The sequence below is a fragment of the Schistocerca nitens genome, chromosome 5 (genome assembly GCF_023898315.1).
Source record: "Schistocerca nitens isolate TAMUIC-IGC-003100 chromosome 5, iqSchNite1.1, whole genome shotgun sequence".
NCBI lineage: Eukaryota > Metazoa > Arthropoda > Insecta > Orthoptera > Acrididae > Schistocerca > Schistocerca nitens.
Genome location: NC_064618.1, coordinates 627,721,110 through 627,738,528, shown reverse-complemented (window position 1 = coordinate 627,738,528; position 17,419 = coordinate 627,721,110). Strand labels below are relative to the sequence as shown.

At 37.4% G+C, this 17,419-nt stretch overlaps 1 protein-coding gene across 7 annotated transcripts in view; it reads left to right on the top strand.

Moving 5' to 3' along the window:
* Window positions 1-17,419, top strand: part of LOC126259290 (FH1/FH2 domain-containing protein 3) — a 690,456-nt gene that overhangs the window by 568,039 nt on the left and 104,998 nt on the right. For 6 of the 7 annotated variants that reach the window (XR_007546495.1, XM_049955939.1, XM_049955938.1 and 3 more), the window contains 2 exons: window positions 3,458-3,580; window positions 14,000-14,229. Coding sequence is in view for 6 of the 7 variants with exons in the window: in XM_049955939.1 (XP_049811896.1) it covers window positions 3,458-3,580; window positions 14,000-14,229 (353 nt within the window). In the remaining variant the exon portion in view is untranslated. The remainder of the gene's footprint in view (window positions 1-3,457; window positions 3,581-13,999; window positions 14,230-17,419) is intronic. The other variant, XM_049955941.1, reaches the window with a different exon arrangement.

Genomic DNA, 17,419 nt, shown 5'->3' with positions numbered 1-17,419 from the left:
CCTTACAAAATGAACTTGTGATGAAGTGTGCTGCTCTTCATTGGATCTTCTTTGTTTCCTCTATCATTCCTTTCTGGTGTGGGTCCTAGATAGCCAAGCAATATTCGGGCAGCAGTCGAAAGAGGATTTATAAGCGACCTTCTTTCTCAGTGGGCTACAATTCCTAAGGATTTTTTGAAAGAGCGTGTCCTACATGTGCCTTTTTTGTGATTACCTTTATGTGGTCTTTTCATTTTAATTAACTCTTTGTGCACACTGTTAGATTTCGACAGATGTCACTGCTTCCAGGGGCTATTCGGCAATTGTTTATGAGCAGTACATTACATTTGTTTATATTGGGAATCAATTGATCTAATACTTCATAAATCATACTCTGTTCATTTTGGGACAGTGTGGAGCTGTAGTGAACAACTTCTGGAAGTCAATGAACACAGCAAAAATTCGGGCTCCAGTCTCTACAGCTTTCTGGATCTCATGGAAGAACAGAGTTATTTGGGTTTCACATGTTCATGTTGAGAAATTAAATAATAGTGTAGCACCAGCTTCTTACATTATGGAATAATGTATGCATAATATGTGCAGTAACTGTTCTTAAAAATGACAGAACTATGTAGCACCAGTTTTTTTCTTTATGAAGTAACCTATTTGCATGTATGGATAGTCAAAGCAGTATTGTACACCAGGGATGAACTGAATCAGGATGTATGTTTTTAAACACATTGCCCTTGTATTCAGAGGGATAGGAATTCTAATCTCCACCCAGCCATTGTGATTTAATTTTTGCATGGTTTGCCGAAATTACTTCAGGCAATTGCTTGGCTGGTTCTTGCCTGCCCCATTCCCTTCAAACTAGACTTGTAAGTAAGTAAAGTTTTATATTTTAAATTTTTAAGCTGTAACGCCATAACATGTCCGGTCTTCTTATTAAAGTGATGCATGGATGAATATAAATAACACTACTTTTACTGCTACTAAAGAACTGTCTGTCATGAGGACACTCCTCACCTAGTTTATGAGCATGCTCCAATCAGACATTAACAGCATTTGAAAATAAACACAATCTCACTTGAACTTTGTGATCTGAGCAAGGCATTTGATTGTATCCCCTTTGACATCCTACTAGCCAAGCTAAAGTATTATGGTATAAATAATACAGGGTAGAAATAATCAACTCTTACCTAAATAACAGGAGACAATTTGTGTCAATTCAAAACAGACACTCTTCTATGAATAATGTTGCATCTGGTGTACCTCAGGGTTCTGTCCTTGGTCCTTTCTTCTTCATTGTTGCAATTAATGATTTGCCATCTTATGTTGGGCCTGTGTCAGTTATCTGCTATGTGGCTGATACAATCTTAATTAGCACAGATCGAGATTTATAGGACACTCTCACCTTAACACTAAACTGGTTCTCGGCTAACAAACTTCTGTATAATCCAGAGAAAACTCAGCATCTGCAGTTGGGACTGGCTAACGAGGTAGAACCAAAATCCATAAAACTGCTTGGAATACACATTGATTCCAAACTTAACTGGCAACCCCATATCAACCAGGTCTGCAAAAAGTTGTCAAGGGTGCCCTATCTCATCTGGAAACTGTCTGATCTAGTGAGTAACAAATATCTCAGAACAGTGTACTTTGGGCTTTTGCAGTCTCATATATCTTGTGGGCTGTTACTGTGGGGCCACTCATGTCATGTCAGTGATGTACAACTGATGCAGAAAAAGGTTGGTCCAAGGGAACACTGCCATGCCTTATTCATCAAAATGGAAATAATGACAGTGATAAATCTTCATATTCATGTATCACTGATATATGCTAAAAAGAACAGAACATAATTTAACACCAGAGAGAACATACACTTTCATGACACCAGAAACAAAGAGAGTATTAATATTCCTAGACATAGGCGGACAAAAACGGGCAACTCTCACAAAGTGAACTGTTTGAAATTATTTAACAAAGTATCACATACAGCACTCAATACGCCTTTCAATAATTTTAAACATAAACTGCACAAATGGTTAATAGACAATCCATACCACAGTCATACAGAATTCTTGGATACCTGTAACATAGAAATTGAGTTTTAAGTCTATGATTGCAATACTGTAAAATTGATTAATGTAGCATAAATAATTTGTACTTGTAATGTAAACACTAACTAATATAGTAACTTCTTATGTATCTTGACATCATTATAATAAAGCCTATTTCACTGCATGTGGTCAATGGAAAATAAAGAATCTGAATCTGAACAATATGACTCCTGAGACCTGAATGGCTGTTACTGCTGCACTATTTGAATCCTCCCACCCATTACCAATTTCTCTGAACTTCAATTCCGTTTCCACTCCACCATCTTTCTACACTTAACAAACTGCACTTACACGAATGAGAAATTTTCATTATATACTCAGTTATTTACTTATTTTCATTTTTCTCCTTTTTTATAGTGATTTCACCCTCTTGTCCTCCTCCTTTATTATTTCTTACTGCGTATTTATAAATTGCCTTACTCATTTCATTTTTCATTTCTCTTCGCCCTTAATTCACCTTTACTTCTCAATCTGTCCATTCTATCACCTGTGAACTAGAGCTTTATTAAAAGAAATTTGGGGAAAAAAAGAGTATCTCCTAGTGACAATAGATTGGTTCCGTGCAACATAAGGGTTGATTGATCTGCCCTTACTTTCCAGCCTACCCCAATCAACCTCTCTTTCTTCCTGGAAGAAGAAACAGAGAAAGTTCCAAAAGTTAGAATTAGTATTTTCCACTAATCAACAGTATTACGAATTTTGGCCTCTTGAGATGAGTACTGTCCAGTCATTTTATGTGATTTGTTTAACCGAAGTTCATTTTGAGAATATGTTGGACACATTCATCCCAGATAAGAAAACAAAAAACATATAGGCAATGAAGCGTACTTCATTAATACAATTATTACATAAGCATCGTCAATAACACTGAAAAAACTGACTGAAGTAAAATTAATTGTGACAAGTTCATTGAAACACAAGACAGTTAAAATGCTTCAGGATCCACAAAATAATGTACTAACACTCTATTTCCAACTCAATAGCCTCTCTAGTTCTCAAATTAAGAGTTGAGTAGTCTTTGTCTTGTCTAAAATTCATTCATCTATGGATGGTGAGCTTGTATATCAAACACTTACAGACATTAAAAGTGGCTGCATGGACCAGGCTACTTATATATTCATGTTTTTAGGACATTTTATGAGGGATGATTGTACATAATATATTTCTTTTCATTTTTGTTTCCAAAATGTACAGCAAAATCTGCTGAAATTATCATATAACTGCAAGGTTTGTTGTATCTTATATGCTTATAATATTTCAGTTGAAGAGAGAGGACAGGTTGCCTCATTTCCAACTATAGATAATCTCAAAATTAATCATATGTGAGCAGTAGTGACATGTGGACTTTGCACGGACAGACGGTGATGCAGGTGTGACACCAGCTCTGAGGAGGCGTAGAGAGCGTGCCGAGCGCCAGCGGAGCTTCATCCGCGAGCAGCAGGAGACCACCGCCTCTTTGCGTGCCTCAATTGTGGCACACGGTACTTATATTTTTGTTTTGTTTTTTGATACTTTTCACTTTTATCAGAATTTTATTTCTATATTTTTTATTGTTTTTCAATTATGTTTTTGAATTATTATTTTCTGGCCATCACCAAAGTTACATAGGGAAAAAAAATCCTTCTGCATTCATGTTAACTACAGTGTGTGGCTGCATTTTACACACACAATGTATTGGAGCGTATAGCACACTTTCAACAGTAAATTGTTTCTTGTGCTTACATGCAGTTTCCCAGTAGTCTCATTCCTGTGACTTTAGTGTACTGTGTTTCATTGCACTATACTAGCTCTAATAGCAGTTTTTTTTAGCTTTTCAGTAATGGCTATTTTTTATGTTGGAAATTTACTTATGAAAGTATAAAGGAAAGGTATTTTAACAGCTCGGGAAAATATACAATTACTATATCAAATGTTTTTCATAAAACTACTTAGCCATTTGTTCCAAACTGCCAAGAACATTACATTGTCTGAAAACCTGTTGTCCCTCAGAATTCAATTCATTACTTTACATTCTGAATTACCATGCCAAGTATTTAAATACTAAACAGAACCCATTATTATACAGTTTAACTGACATTTAATGCCAACTAGACAGCACAAACTTCTGTTGTACAAATATCTATACATATTTCATAATAAAGCCCCTACTGTATTTTTCTGACTGTATGTGAAGGCTAATGTCAGGAGCTACTGTAGCAATTTTATTACAGTTTTCACTAATAGACAGATTGATTCATGAGGAAGGTTTGTGTATATAATTTATTACTACTGTGCCAGACAAGCTGTCCAGCCATAGATACTTAGTACTATTACTGTGAAGATGTGGCAGGTTGCCAGTGACTTATTAAATAGAGGTACAAAACTTCATGCTACACCATTGACTTTTGCAGGTGACTTTTTGGAAGTGGATGCTCCAGAATTTTTTACAGATGTATTGATAGTATAAGGTATTGATATGTTACTGTCAGTACAACATGGTCAAACTTACAGGAAAGAAATTGATGATTAAGAGTGACTGTGAAAAAGAAATTGAATTTCCCCTCATGTTAAGCAAGTTATGTGGACAGAACATTGTTTCTGACTAGAGTGAGGCTCCAGACTCTTGTATGGAGGACGTTGCAGTTGGTATTGCTGGTGTAGAGAACCAATCAAAAGAGTTGAAAACAAATAAGTTGCCAGGTCTGGATCGAATCCCTTGTTGATTTTACAGAGAACACTGTACTCCATTAGCCCTTTACTTAGCTTGCATTTATCATGAATCTCTCATTCAGTGCAATGACTCAAGTGACTGGAAAAAAGCACAGGTGACTCCTGTAGATAAGAATGGTAAAAGAATGGACCAATAAAATTACAGACTAACATTCTTAACACCTGTTTGCAGCAGAATTCTAGAGCACATTCTATGTTCGAATAAAATAAAATTCCTTGAGACAGAAAAACCTCTGTCCAAAAATCGACACAGATTTTGAAAGCATTGCTAATGCAAAACTCAGATTGCCCTTTTCTCACATCATATTCTGTGAACAGTGGATGAAGGGCAACAGGCAGATTCCATATTCTTAGATTTCAAGAAAGCATTTGACACAGTGCCCCCTGCAGACTGTTAATGGAGGTCTGAGAATATGGAATAGGTTCCCTGGCATCTTGAGTGGCTCGGAGAATTTTAGGTAACAGAACCCAGCCCATTGTCCTTGGCAGTAAGTGTTCATGTGAGAGAAAGATATTATCAGGATTACAAAAGAGGAGTGTTCTCTGCATATGTAAGTAATCTGGCAGATAGGGTGAGCAGCAGTCTGTGACTGTTTGCTGATGATGCTATAGTATATGGGAAAGTATTGTCATTGAGTGACTGTAAAAGGACACTGGATGACTTAGGCAGAATTTCTATATGGAGTGATGAACGGCAGCTTTCTCTGAATGTATGAAAATATAAGTTAATACAGATGAGTGGGAAAAATGATTCTGTAATGTTTGAATACAGTATTAGTGGTTTGCTGCTTGTCACAGTCACATTGATTAAATATGTAGGCATAAAGCTGCAAAGAGATAAAAAATGTAATGAGCACGTAAGAACAGTAGTAATGAAATCAAATGGCCAAGTTTGGTTTATTGTGAGAATTTTTGGGAAATGTAGCTTGTCTGTGAAGGAGTTTGCATATAGAACACTCATGTGACCCTTTCTTGAGAGCTGCGGATTAAAGGAAGACACTGGAGCAATTTAGATTTGTTACTGGCAGGTACAGTCAACAAGCAAGTACTGTATTACAGAGATGCTTCATGAACTCAAACGTTATTTTTATGAAACACTATTGAGAAAATTTAAAGACTCAAGAATTGCAGCATATTGCAGAAGGATTTTGCTGCCACCAACATACATTTCACATAATGACCAGATAAAGAAAATTAGGGTTCACACAGAGATGAATAGACAGTTATTTTTCCCTTGCTCATTTTGTGAGTGAAACAAGAAAATAAATGATTGTCAGTGATATAAGGTACCATCTGTCATGCATTGTACAGTGGCTTGCAGAACATGTGTGTAGATGAAGATGTAGAGGTAAATGTTGATGAAATATAAATAAATAAAAGTCATAGAATGAATGGAGAAGGAAGCAGTGAAATAAGGAAAGAGCAACATTTATCAACAACAAGAGTTTATTTGGGACATGGGAAGACAGTGAACCCAAATGGCAGTATAGGGGTAAAAGTTTGCACATTATTGTACTGTAAATACGAAGGTTATTTATTTGTATGTTCTGTTTGGTCACTGGTCTATTTAGTTTTTTCCTGTGGCTGTAATCTAGTTATTCTCACAACTAATTTTTTCAACCCAGTTAATTATTTTTAATATAGGTCATAATGAATACTGCATGAGACAAAAGATAAGCATGTTCTTAGCAGCTACTGAAACAGGCTAAGAAAATTTCAGCCTAGCATAAACACAAAAGTTCACTGTTTTGAAATTTCCAATCAAATTTAGGAAACAGACATATTTTCCTGGGCAGGAAATTTTTATTTTTTTATTTTTTTTTACCGTTAAATGTACTGTATTTTAAACTAAATAAGGAAATGAAAAGTTTTTGATGGAATGTAAATGGTGGTAAGAATAAAGAAGCAAAAGTCATGCAGTTGAGAGGTTAGTAAGAATTCTTGTATAAAGTCTGAAAACATCACCACCAAAAACAGCTAAAAGTGGTACAGCTTCCAAATGAAAAAGATCAACACAAGTTTCTGTATTAAAACAATAGTTTATTCTGCACTACCATCTGTTGTAAATTATGTTGGAGATTGAAACATTGGCAAAGTGTTTACATCTATGAAGCCATTATGCAGTGCATTATTATTGCATAATAATAATACTACTAATGTCCACGTGTCACAGTTTAAACTACAGCTTTCACCACACTCAATTATGCTAAAATATTTTGACCAAATTGGACAACTTGCTTCTCATCTAGCACACACACCTCCCTGAGCCATTTCCAGTCACACAATGCCCCACTTTCTGTGTACAGGTAGCTGAGCAAACTCCTCCTACCTCCCAAGAAAAATTGCCCATCCTAACTGCCAACAACATTTGGTGTTTACACCTAAGACGAGGCTTACAACCAGTAATGTTACAATTAGTAACACACACAGGGATATATTGTCCTGACTGACTAATTTGTGCCAGCACTGTACCTCAACTGGGTGAGAGGATAAGTATGGTAGACAGGATGAAGGGAGAAAGGAGTCAGGGAGTGGAGATTGAGTTGGAGGAGGGGCCTGACAACTGGAAGGGAGAAATAGTAGGTGCACAGGATGAGAATGTGTCACTGGTGAGTTTATTTGGGCTGGAGGCAGGGAGAGTTATGCATGACTCATAACAACATGATGGACTGGATTGGGAGGGAGAGGTAGAACAGAGGAAGAGGGAGGTTTCAAACAGGAGGTTGTGAGTGCAGGGTGATTGAAGCTGTGGTCACAAGGCAGAGATGGAAGTGGATGTGAGGCAGATATGGGCAGAAATGGAGTTCAGGAGGATTATGGAGTTAAAGGATTTGTTGCACATACAGTTCCCATCTTCACAATTCAATTACGTTGGTTCTAGTGGGAAGGATTTGGGCTATGAAGCAACTGTTGAAAATGAACATGCTGTACTGAATGGCATGCCCTGCACTGCGTGGACAAACTCTGGTCTCAGACTCAGTTCGGTGGTGGCCATTTATTCAGGTGGACAGCTGGTTGGTGGTCCATATAAAATGCTGTGCAGAAGTTGTGGCATGCTGTGCAGAAGTTACGGCAGAGTTAGATTATGACTGCTTTCGTGCTGTGCCTCTGATAGAATATGATATTCTTGTGACAGGACTGGAACAGGATGTGCTTGGAAGGTGTCAGAGAAGACTGCAGTATCATCCTGGACTGGTTCAACTTAATGATATTCTTTGCCAGGATTTTAAATACTCATCATCATGCCCATAAATGAGAGACATCATGTGCTGCAGTTCTTCCCAACTCTCCCAAAAAGGTATTCTGCCACCCTCCCTATGCAGTATCATCATTCATCCTGATGCCATACTCATTCTAATCATTTCCCATATGGGTCTTAGCCCTTTGGAAGACAAAGGTGCAAGACCTATCCGATACACCCAGTTAGGACATACTACTCAAGTCCTGTCACATACCGATCCTATTCTTATCCCATCTTATCACAGAGAGGGTAACCTGTGGAAGGTTTTACGATTTATGCCATCGCTGCTGTAGCTCATGCACAGCATTTTATGTGGGCATGACCTCCAACCAGCTGTCTATCCAAATGAATGGCGACTGTCAAGCAGTGGTCAACAAACAACACTCTGCTGACCACAACATCGTCAGTTCCAATGGCTGCTTCATAATGTGTGCCATTTGGAACCTACCTCCAATACAGGCTTCTCCAAATTACAAAGTCAGTTGTCAACACAGTACACCCTTCAATCTCATAATCCTCCTGGCTTCAATCTCCAAAAGCCTCTGCCCTACATCCATCTCTGGCCCTGCCTCGTGACTCCAATTTCACTTGTCCTACACTCACAACCTCCTGTCTGCACCCTCCATGTTCCTGTGTTCTACTTCCCTCCACATGACTGTGCAATGTGCACTGTGTGTTCTACTTCCTCCTCCCAATCCAGCCCTCCACATGACTGTGCACTGTGCACAACTGTCCCTGCTTGTGGTCATAATAAGCTCACCAGTGCCACACTCCCTTCCTGTGTCTCTTGTCTCTCCCTCCCATCTGTCAGCCACCCTTCTCCAACTCAACATCCCACTTCCATCTCCTTTCTCCCCTCGTACACTCCCCTGGACACCCCACCACCACAACCATCACCAGTTGAGCTGCAGTGCTGGCACAGTGTAGTCTGCCAGGACATTGTAGGCTTGCAGCGGTGTGTGGGTGGCTGAGGATGACATGGTGGCCAGACAGTATCATTGGTGCCTTTAAGGCTTGTTCGGACGGTGTTTGTTTTTTATATAAAGAAACATTCCATATGGGAAAAATATATTAAAAAACAAAGATGCTGTGACTTACCAAACGAGAAAGCGCTGGTAGATAGACACAATAAAAAACACACAAACACACACACAAATTTCAAGCTTTTGCAACCCACGGTTGCTTCATCAGGACAGAGGGAAGGAGAGGGAAAGACGAAAGGATGTGGGTTTTAAGGAAGAGGGTAAGGAGTCATTCCAATCCCGGGAGTGGAAAGACTTACCTTAGGGGGAAAAAGGGACAGGTTACACTCGCACACACACACACATATCCATCTGCACATATACAGACACAGGTAGACATATGTAAAGCCAAGAATTTGGGCAGAGATGTCAGTCGAGGCGGAAGTACAGGTAAAGATGTTGTTGAGTGACAAGTGATGTAAAAGGGGCGCAACCTCCGCTAATTTCAAGTTGCCGCCCCTTGTACATCACTTGTCACTCAACAACATCTTTGCCTCTGTACTTCCGCCTCGACTGACATCTCTGCCCAAACTCTTTGCCTTTACATATGTCTGACTGTGTCTGTATATGTGCAGATGGATATGTGTGTGTGTGTGCGAGTGTATACCTGTCCTTTTTCCCCGTAAGGTAAGTCTTTCCGCTCCCGGGATTGGAATGACTCCTTACCCTCTCCCTTAAAACCAACAGCCTATATAAAATTCAGAAGGATGAGATAAGAAGGGGTAAACATGCAATGACACATGTAGCCATTATTTCCCTTGCTCTGTCTGTGAATAGAACACACAAAGAAGAGACTGATAATAGCATGGACTAAGCTTCATCATGCTCTGTTCAATGGTTTGTGGTGGGCATATGTACATCTACATTTTATAGAATATAACAACAAAAACAATCAATTGTTGATAAAATTATTTAATTGGATAGATAAAATATCTACTCACAAAGCAGCAGCAGAAAACACACATAAAAAACTGTTGTGATTGGCAAGCTTTCAGAGCTGGTGACTCCTTCTTCAGGCAGAAGGGTTGAAGGGGAAGGAAGAAGGGTGAAGGAAAAGGACTGGAGAGGTCTAGGAAAAGGGGTAGATTTTGGCAAAGTCACCCAGAACCATGGGTCAGGATGAGAAGGAAATACTGATTGTTGGGTACTCTCTCAGGTTTTCAAATATCATCTAGCACAGTCCCCAACAATCAATATTTCCTTCTCATCGTGTGCGGTAAGTATTCCCTGACCAGCGGTTCTGGGTGACTTTCACAAAATCTACTTCTTTTCCTAGACCTCTCCAGTCCTTTTCCTTTACCCTTCTTTCTTCCCCTTCAACCCTTCTGCCTGAAGAAGAAGCCACTGGCTTCGAAAGCTTGCCAATCACAACAGTCTTTTATGTATATGTTCAGCTGCCACTTGGTGAGTAGATCTTTTATCTATCCAATTAAATAGACCTTATAGAAGTACTTACTGTTCCCTTTCCATGGTCACGTCTTCCTTGTTCCAAACTACAATTGTTCTCTAATCTTGAAAACTTCCAATCATCCTGTACTTGGAATTGTGCATGTCATCTCTGTTTACTTAATATTGTTGTTGACAATATATTGCACCCTTTCTGTTGTACTTTTCATGGGTCATATGCAACTTTGTATTATGTACTATTTCATAGCAATTTATCTGAAAATAATTTCTCATTTCTATCATTTCTGAATACTAAGATCACCCTGTACTCATTTGCCTTTTATTCATCACACTTTACATTTATGCCTTTCTGTGTTGTCTTTATATAATAATTTCCTACTCTTTGTTAACTCCTGTTGTAGAATGTGTTTAACTTATGTTTTCTTAGTTTCAGATAATAATGAAAAAGTACAATTAATGTCAGAACTTTTAGTAATAATGATAATAATAATAATAATAATAATAACAATAACACAACATCAAAACATGGTTTCATGTGTGCATTGTCTTAACATGTATGGGACTGCTGTTAGAATGACTCTAGTTCAGATTTTCAAAGAATTTGATGTTGATAACTTAACATAAGATATAGATATACTAGTTTTAAAATACAGAGTAAATTATCTTAGCAGGTAAAATGGGAGTGGGATGTTAAAATGAAAAATCGTGGTAATAACAATTTGTGTTTTATTATCACACAGTTTTACTGTAAACATAAGACCAATAATAAAGTATATAAACAGTTGGAAAAGAATTAATACAAATAAACAATTTTTGTAGTACTTTTGGTCAAACAGATATATGGTGAACAAAAAAATTGACAATAAAAATTCTGTTAATAATTAAATTAGAAAAAATAAAATACCTTGATAAAGCTGTACAGGAGAATGGACAAGGCAAGAGATATTAAAAGATATTATTGAACTCAGGGCAAATAAATGGAAACAACCTGTCAGTTAACTAAGAATATAGATTGTGAGATCATTCATTTAAGACCATTTACTGTGTATGTCCTAATTTCATACTCTGCGTATCATTGCTATACTGCAATAGATGTTGTAATGAATATTATGGTCAACCATTGGAATTCATTGTAGCCTTCTGTCCTGATGAGAATGTGTGAGCTTGTCAAAAAGGGTTATGCAGCCATTTCTGAATGGGAGCCACACAGTGGTGAATATATTACTGCAGTGTATATAAAGAAATATGCAGCAAAGAGCAGTGAAAAATTATATTTATTTAGAGCTGCTACAAAAACATACCAGGATACAGCTCTTAGACACATGAAAGTGCAGTTCCTAGTTCAAAATAGTTCAGAAGGCAAGCTATCATTCAGAAATAATCCATGTTTTTTGTTGAGTTTCTGCCATACATGTGAAATGCAGGGCGCACTTTTTTGCTTTTCTCATAAAGTTGGTACACAAAATGGGAGGTTAATCATAGAAAAAAAGCTTTTTTGTATTTGTAGCTCTTTTGTTTTGCATTCAGTGACACCAGAAGTGAGAGCGGCAGAGTACACACAGGCAAAATTTCATTGACAAGAGTTGATGAAGATCTTTATATTGTGAAGCATTATAATTATTGTGGAAGGTGGTGTTACCAGTTTAATTTGGGTGTAAAGAATCAAAAAAGGGAAGCACTTGGAATATGATAACTGAGGAAAGTAAAATTAAAGAATTGTGTATCATGTCAATGGAGGTTTCTTTTCTTTCCCATTCAGATGGATCGTCCCACAGTAACATTGTTTCTGTGAGCGCTATAGTGAAGAGAAACTACTTTCTAGACAAACATACTTTATATTTGCTTGCATACATTGTGTCACAAAGAAATATTACAGAGAAATAACTTTTGTATTATAATTATTCCTGCTTATTAAGCAATGTCTGTGTTATTTTCAGTTTAAAACACAATCTGCTATTGAATATCCATATTTTCACCAAGTTCAGCTCCTACAAATATTCTTTTTCTCAAGATTGTTTAAAATAGGAAGTTGAATTCAGAAACTACTTAAAATCACAGAGAAAGAAATGCTGACGAGTACTTATCTTCACAAGTTACAATTCTCAGTACTGCTGGTAGAACGCAGCACTCCTAATTTTTGGAGCAACAGGTTTCCTTCTTGAGAAAACAAAGAGGATGGAGGATGGTAAGAGAACCAGGTTTCCAGGCAACAAGTGAGAGGGACTCACCTGTTTTGGGAAGGAAGAATAAAGGAAAAAAATCAGATTTCTTTGATAAGTGAAACTTAAATATTGCTCATTGCCTATTTGGAACAACATCTACACCTATCCAAGGGCAGTGGAAAGTCCTTGTGGAATGTAAATAATTTAAAGAGTAAAAGTAATAACTCACTCAATAGTATAGGTGTTGAGCCACTGAAAGGCACATAAACAAGACTGGATATTGTTGTAGCTTTTGAAAATATAATTTTTTTAAAAAGTAAAGAATACATGTATACACATATACATATGTGCACATGTACACATGTGTGGCTACATTGTGCCTTCTAACCACATTGCACTATGTAGTCAGTTTCTTTATTATTTTTACAATATGCAGTTGCCATCTCTCAGCTTAAATGGGTGCTGTGGAAGGCTGAAGTGATGCCAATATTTCCAAAAACAGGCATAAAATATTCAGTATTGTCAAACACAATAGAAAAGTAATTTGAATCTTAAGCTTTTGGAAATGAAAATTGCTTGATTGTTATGAAAATTAAAAGAGAAAGTTTAGGAGAGGATGTATAAGTGATGTAGGAAGAGAAAAATTATGTAGAGCCGTAGGTCAAGTCGACGATACACAGTGGAAGTAATGAGTTCAAATATACCATTGGACTGCAACACACCAAGTTCAACCCACAGGCATTAATTTAGTTTTAATCTCTCAGGAATTTACTATTGTCAACATCTAGTTGTACTTGTATCGTCTCTGGTATGGTTATTATTTTTTTTCAGCTGTTGGAAATAAATTGTCACACATTGTCAAAGACTGGAAATGTGAAGCACAAGACAGTGAACTGTTGTAATCAACAAGGTAGTCATGAGTAAAACTGATCATTGGCAGGAGGTAAGATGGAGTAACTGAGAAGTGAGGAAAGAGAGTAGCCAAAAAAGAAAGATAGAAAAGACAAGGACAAACAAAACAGATATGGATATGTGGTCTAATGTGTAATTTCTATGCTTCTTACAGACTGCCTCTGTAGTGTGTATGTAAATGTTTAATACAGCACATTTTTTAAGCACGAAACTAATATGAGAAGAAAAAAGTGTTCTTTTACACGTTAGTTATTAATCAAAGACAAATTAGAACACTCAGTAAAAATTCATTAAATATTTGACCTGAGAAAAAGATACATCAGTGATTCAGCAGGTTATTGTGCACTTGTACACTATTAATATGAAGAATGTACAGAAAGCTTGACAATTTAAATGAAAGGTATTGTCTTCCTCACATGTAGTAAAAAGATTTTGGTCTTGATACAGAAAACCAGAAAAGTGTCACATCTGGTCACGAGATGGAAGGAACAGCACAGACTCCTGACTCACCCAAAAGAGAATCAGGTTCAGTACGTGATCTCACACAGAGACTTGCAAATGCAGGTGTCGGTGGGAACCAAGATGAAGTGACAGGCCCGCGTCCACCAGACCTTGCTGGTGACATGACTGGACTTGTATCTCGTGCTAAGGAAGGCCTGGCCAAGTCAAAATCAAAGGTAAGGCTCTGTTTTTCAAAAGCATTAATCAGAATAATGTAAATAACTATTCATTGTTTTCAGTTTCTGAATATATCATGTATGTCGTTGAGCAATTAACATATGAAATAGTATCTACAGATTCTTGATTTGTAAATTGTGTGAATTAGTATTGACTATAACAATACCAGAGAAGGAAAGTTGCTACTCACCATATAGCGCAGATGCTGAGTCACGATAGACACAACAAAAAGATTCACACAATTATAGCTTTTGGCAATAAGGCATTTGTCAGCAGTAGACACACATACACACACCCACACATACACTCATGCAAACCCAACTTGCACACTTGTCTGCAGTCTCAGAGAACTGGTTTCAGTTTGCGTGAGTGTGGCTTAATAAAACAACTAGTGCTGAAGTCAAGTAGGTTACATGCAATGTCTGATAGGAAATTCTTGGCGTACAATAGAAAGATGGTAGAATGAGGCTTTTGTACATTTTTAAACTATGCAAGAACATGCAAAGGTGATGGGAAGAAAATTTTAGGGGGTTAAGCATATGCATTGTGAAATTATTGTACAGGGTATTCTAACTGTGTAAGGGATATCAGGTGGCACTCACAACTGTCAGGCTTGATGATGACTGAGAAAAACTTCATCACAACCCTGTTTATATTAAGGCAGATCAAATACTATAACAATAAATGAAACCAAGAAGACAGCCATAATTAGTGGACTTCATATTAAAATGAAAATTCACCAAAGAAACAGTCCTGTCAGAGGAACATCCACAACAGAGCGTATACCAGAGGTTGAAAGTACCACTATGACACCTGAATGAAGATGGGTGTATAAGATCCCGAAATCGGTCGTATGTTAAATAAAAGAAGGTACAGCTGTAGCGGTATATTCAACCTCTGGTCACCAAAGAAAACTGTAAAATTATGAGACAGATCTTCTGCCCAGAACTTGCCTTCAGAAAGAGAAATATTTAAGACTGTTGACAGACACACATAAAAGTACATGAAAGTATCCTAGCTTTCAGGTTTGTTGGGCTTCCCCCCTCAGCTCTGTCTGCCCTGAACCTCAAAACCAGTGGCTCCCCAGCAAACATTAGAGTTTTTGAACTGCCCTTTAAAGACATTGGAAGGTCATTTATATCGATTAGAAACAGGAGGGTCCAGTGTAATCCCTGAAGTGCTACACATTAAGTTCCCCCGTTCTGAGATTATTTTCATGCCTGAGCCTCTCTTAATGAGACTCCCTGCTTTCTGTTACCAAGGTAAGATTCCATCCATGCAAGAGGCATACCATTAATGCCAAGAGACTTTAGTTTGCTAAGTAAATTTCGTGATCCATGGAATCAGAGACTGTGGCAAGGTTACAAAATATACCAACAAGGTGATTTTTCTTGTTTATCTCTGATAGCACTTCATTTTTGAGGTCTTATACTACATTCTGTGTGAAGAATCCTTTATGAATGCTAAGCTGTGAGGCAGTTACCAAGTTCTGTTCAGTTGCATGAGTCAGTATTCCTTTGCCAAATACATTTGAAAAGACAGGAAGAGGTGATACAGATCTTTAGTTACAGGTGGTTTGCTTATGTCCAGTTTTGTAGGTGGGTGTTACAACAGCACATCTAAGTGTGTCAGGAGTTATACTCTGGGTCATTGATTGATAACAAAGATAGAAAGGATAATCCTATCAAAACAGCACAAGGTTGTAATATTCTGATAGAAACAGTGTCATAGCCAGCAGAATTACTACTTTATAGTCAAGCTATGAATTCTTGGATCTCCTGAAGGGGTTGTATTTTTGAAACTAATATCTTTTGGTGGTCCATGCAGTGTCTGCATAAGTAAATCTAACACATTTGTATGTGGTTGCATTTTACTGTGTGCAGTGTTTGCACCACTGTGAGGAAGCAATCATTGAATTTGGGGTCAGTGATTTGAAAGTGGCACCTTTTTTAAGCCAGAGCTGTTTTCTGGGTGGCTCAATTTCATTTCGGTTTCTAGTTTTATTTATTTCTTGTTTAATGACATTGGAAATAGTTTTACTTTATTCTTGAAGTGTTTCATTTTTTGAGCATAGTACACAAATTTTGCTTTTTAATGACAAAGTGGAGGATTCTACAACACTGGTGGTAATGGAATTTCAGGCCTTCAGTCGTGTTGTGCATAATTCTCTAAATTGTGCAGAGCTCCCTCTCCTTGGCACCAGATACTTTAATGCCCAGAGTTATCCACCCCTGAACCTTGCTTCTGTTCAGTTTTACACTTATTTGTTTTAGGTGCAAACAAGAATCAAAGTGCTATAGGAATATGTTTAAAAAAAAAAAAAGAGTTAAATTTTTATTGGCATTGTCTGCTTTATAAATTTGTCCCCAGTGTTCCTCCTGTACTTTCTCTATAAACTCTGTGACTGAGTCATTGTTTATGATTCTGTGATATGATACTGTTCTTCTGTTAAGTGCACTTAATGGTCAGTAAATTTTATTGTTAATATTTGACCACCATAATCAGATAACCCGTTGAACATTGTGCTTACAACTAAATCACTACAGTTTATTGGGTCTAAATACAAACGGTCAATATTAAAACCAATTTCAACAGTTGAACACCACACCATTTTCAAGGCACAGATGCAATGAGAGAGTGCTGTGCAAAGAAACTTAAACTCTCTATACATGGGGCTAGGCCAACCAAGAACCATAAAACAGCCCATGAAAAAAGACAAAACACACAGGCACACACATACACACACACATACACACACACACACATACACACACACACACACACACACACACACACACACACCATATTTTTGTTGTTTGATTGTGAGAGAGGAGGATTTCAAGCAGAACTCAAGCAAAACTCTCTGTCTCTATTTATAGTGTCATTTGATAATTTAATTTCAATTGTTTCCATAATATTGGAGTCAATACTACTCGCTGCTTTATCAATAACTTCTCATTACTAAGCTTTGCTTGTATGGTGACAGTAGTTGTTCTTTTGGTTAATGTAGCCCCACTCCATCCAATAAGAGTCTAAATTTCTTTGTACAGCAGTCTGGTTCAAAAATGATTCAAATGGCTCTGAGCATTATGGGACTTAACATCTGTGGTCATCAGTCCCCTAGAACTTAGAACTACTTAAACCTAACTAACCTAAGGACATCACACACATCCATGCCTGAGGCAGGAT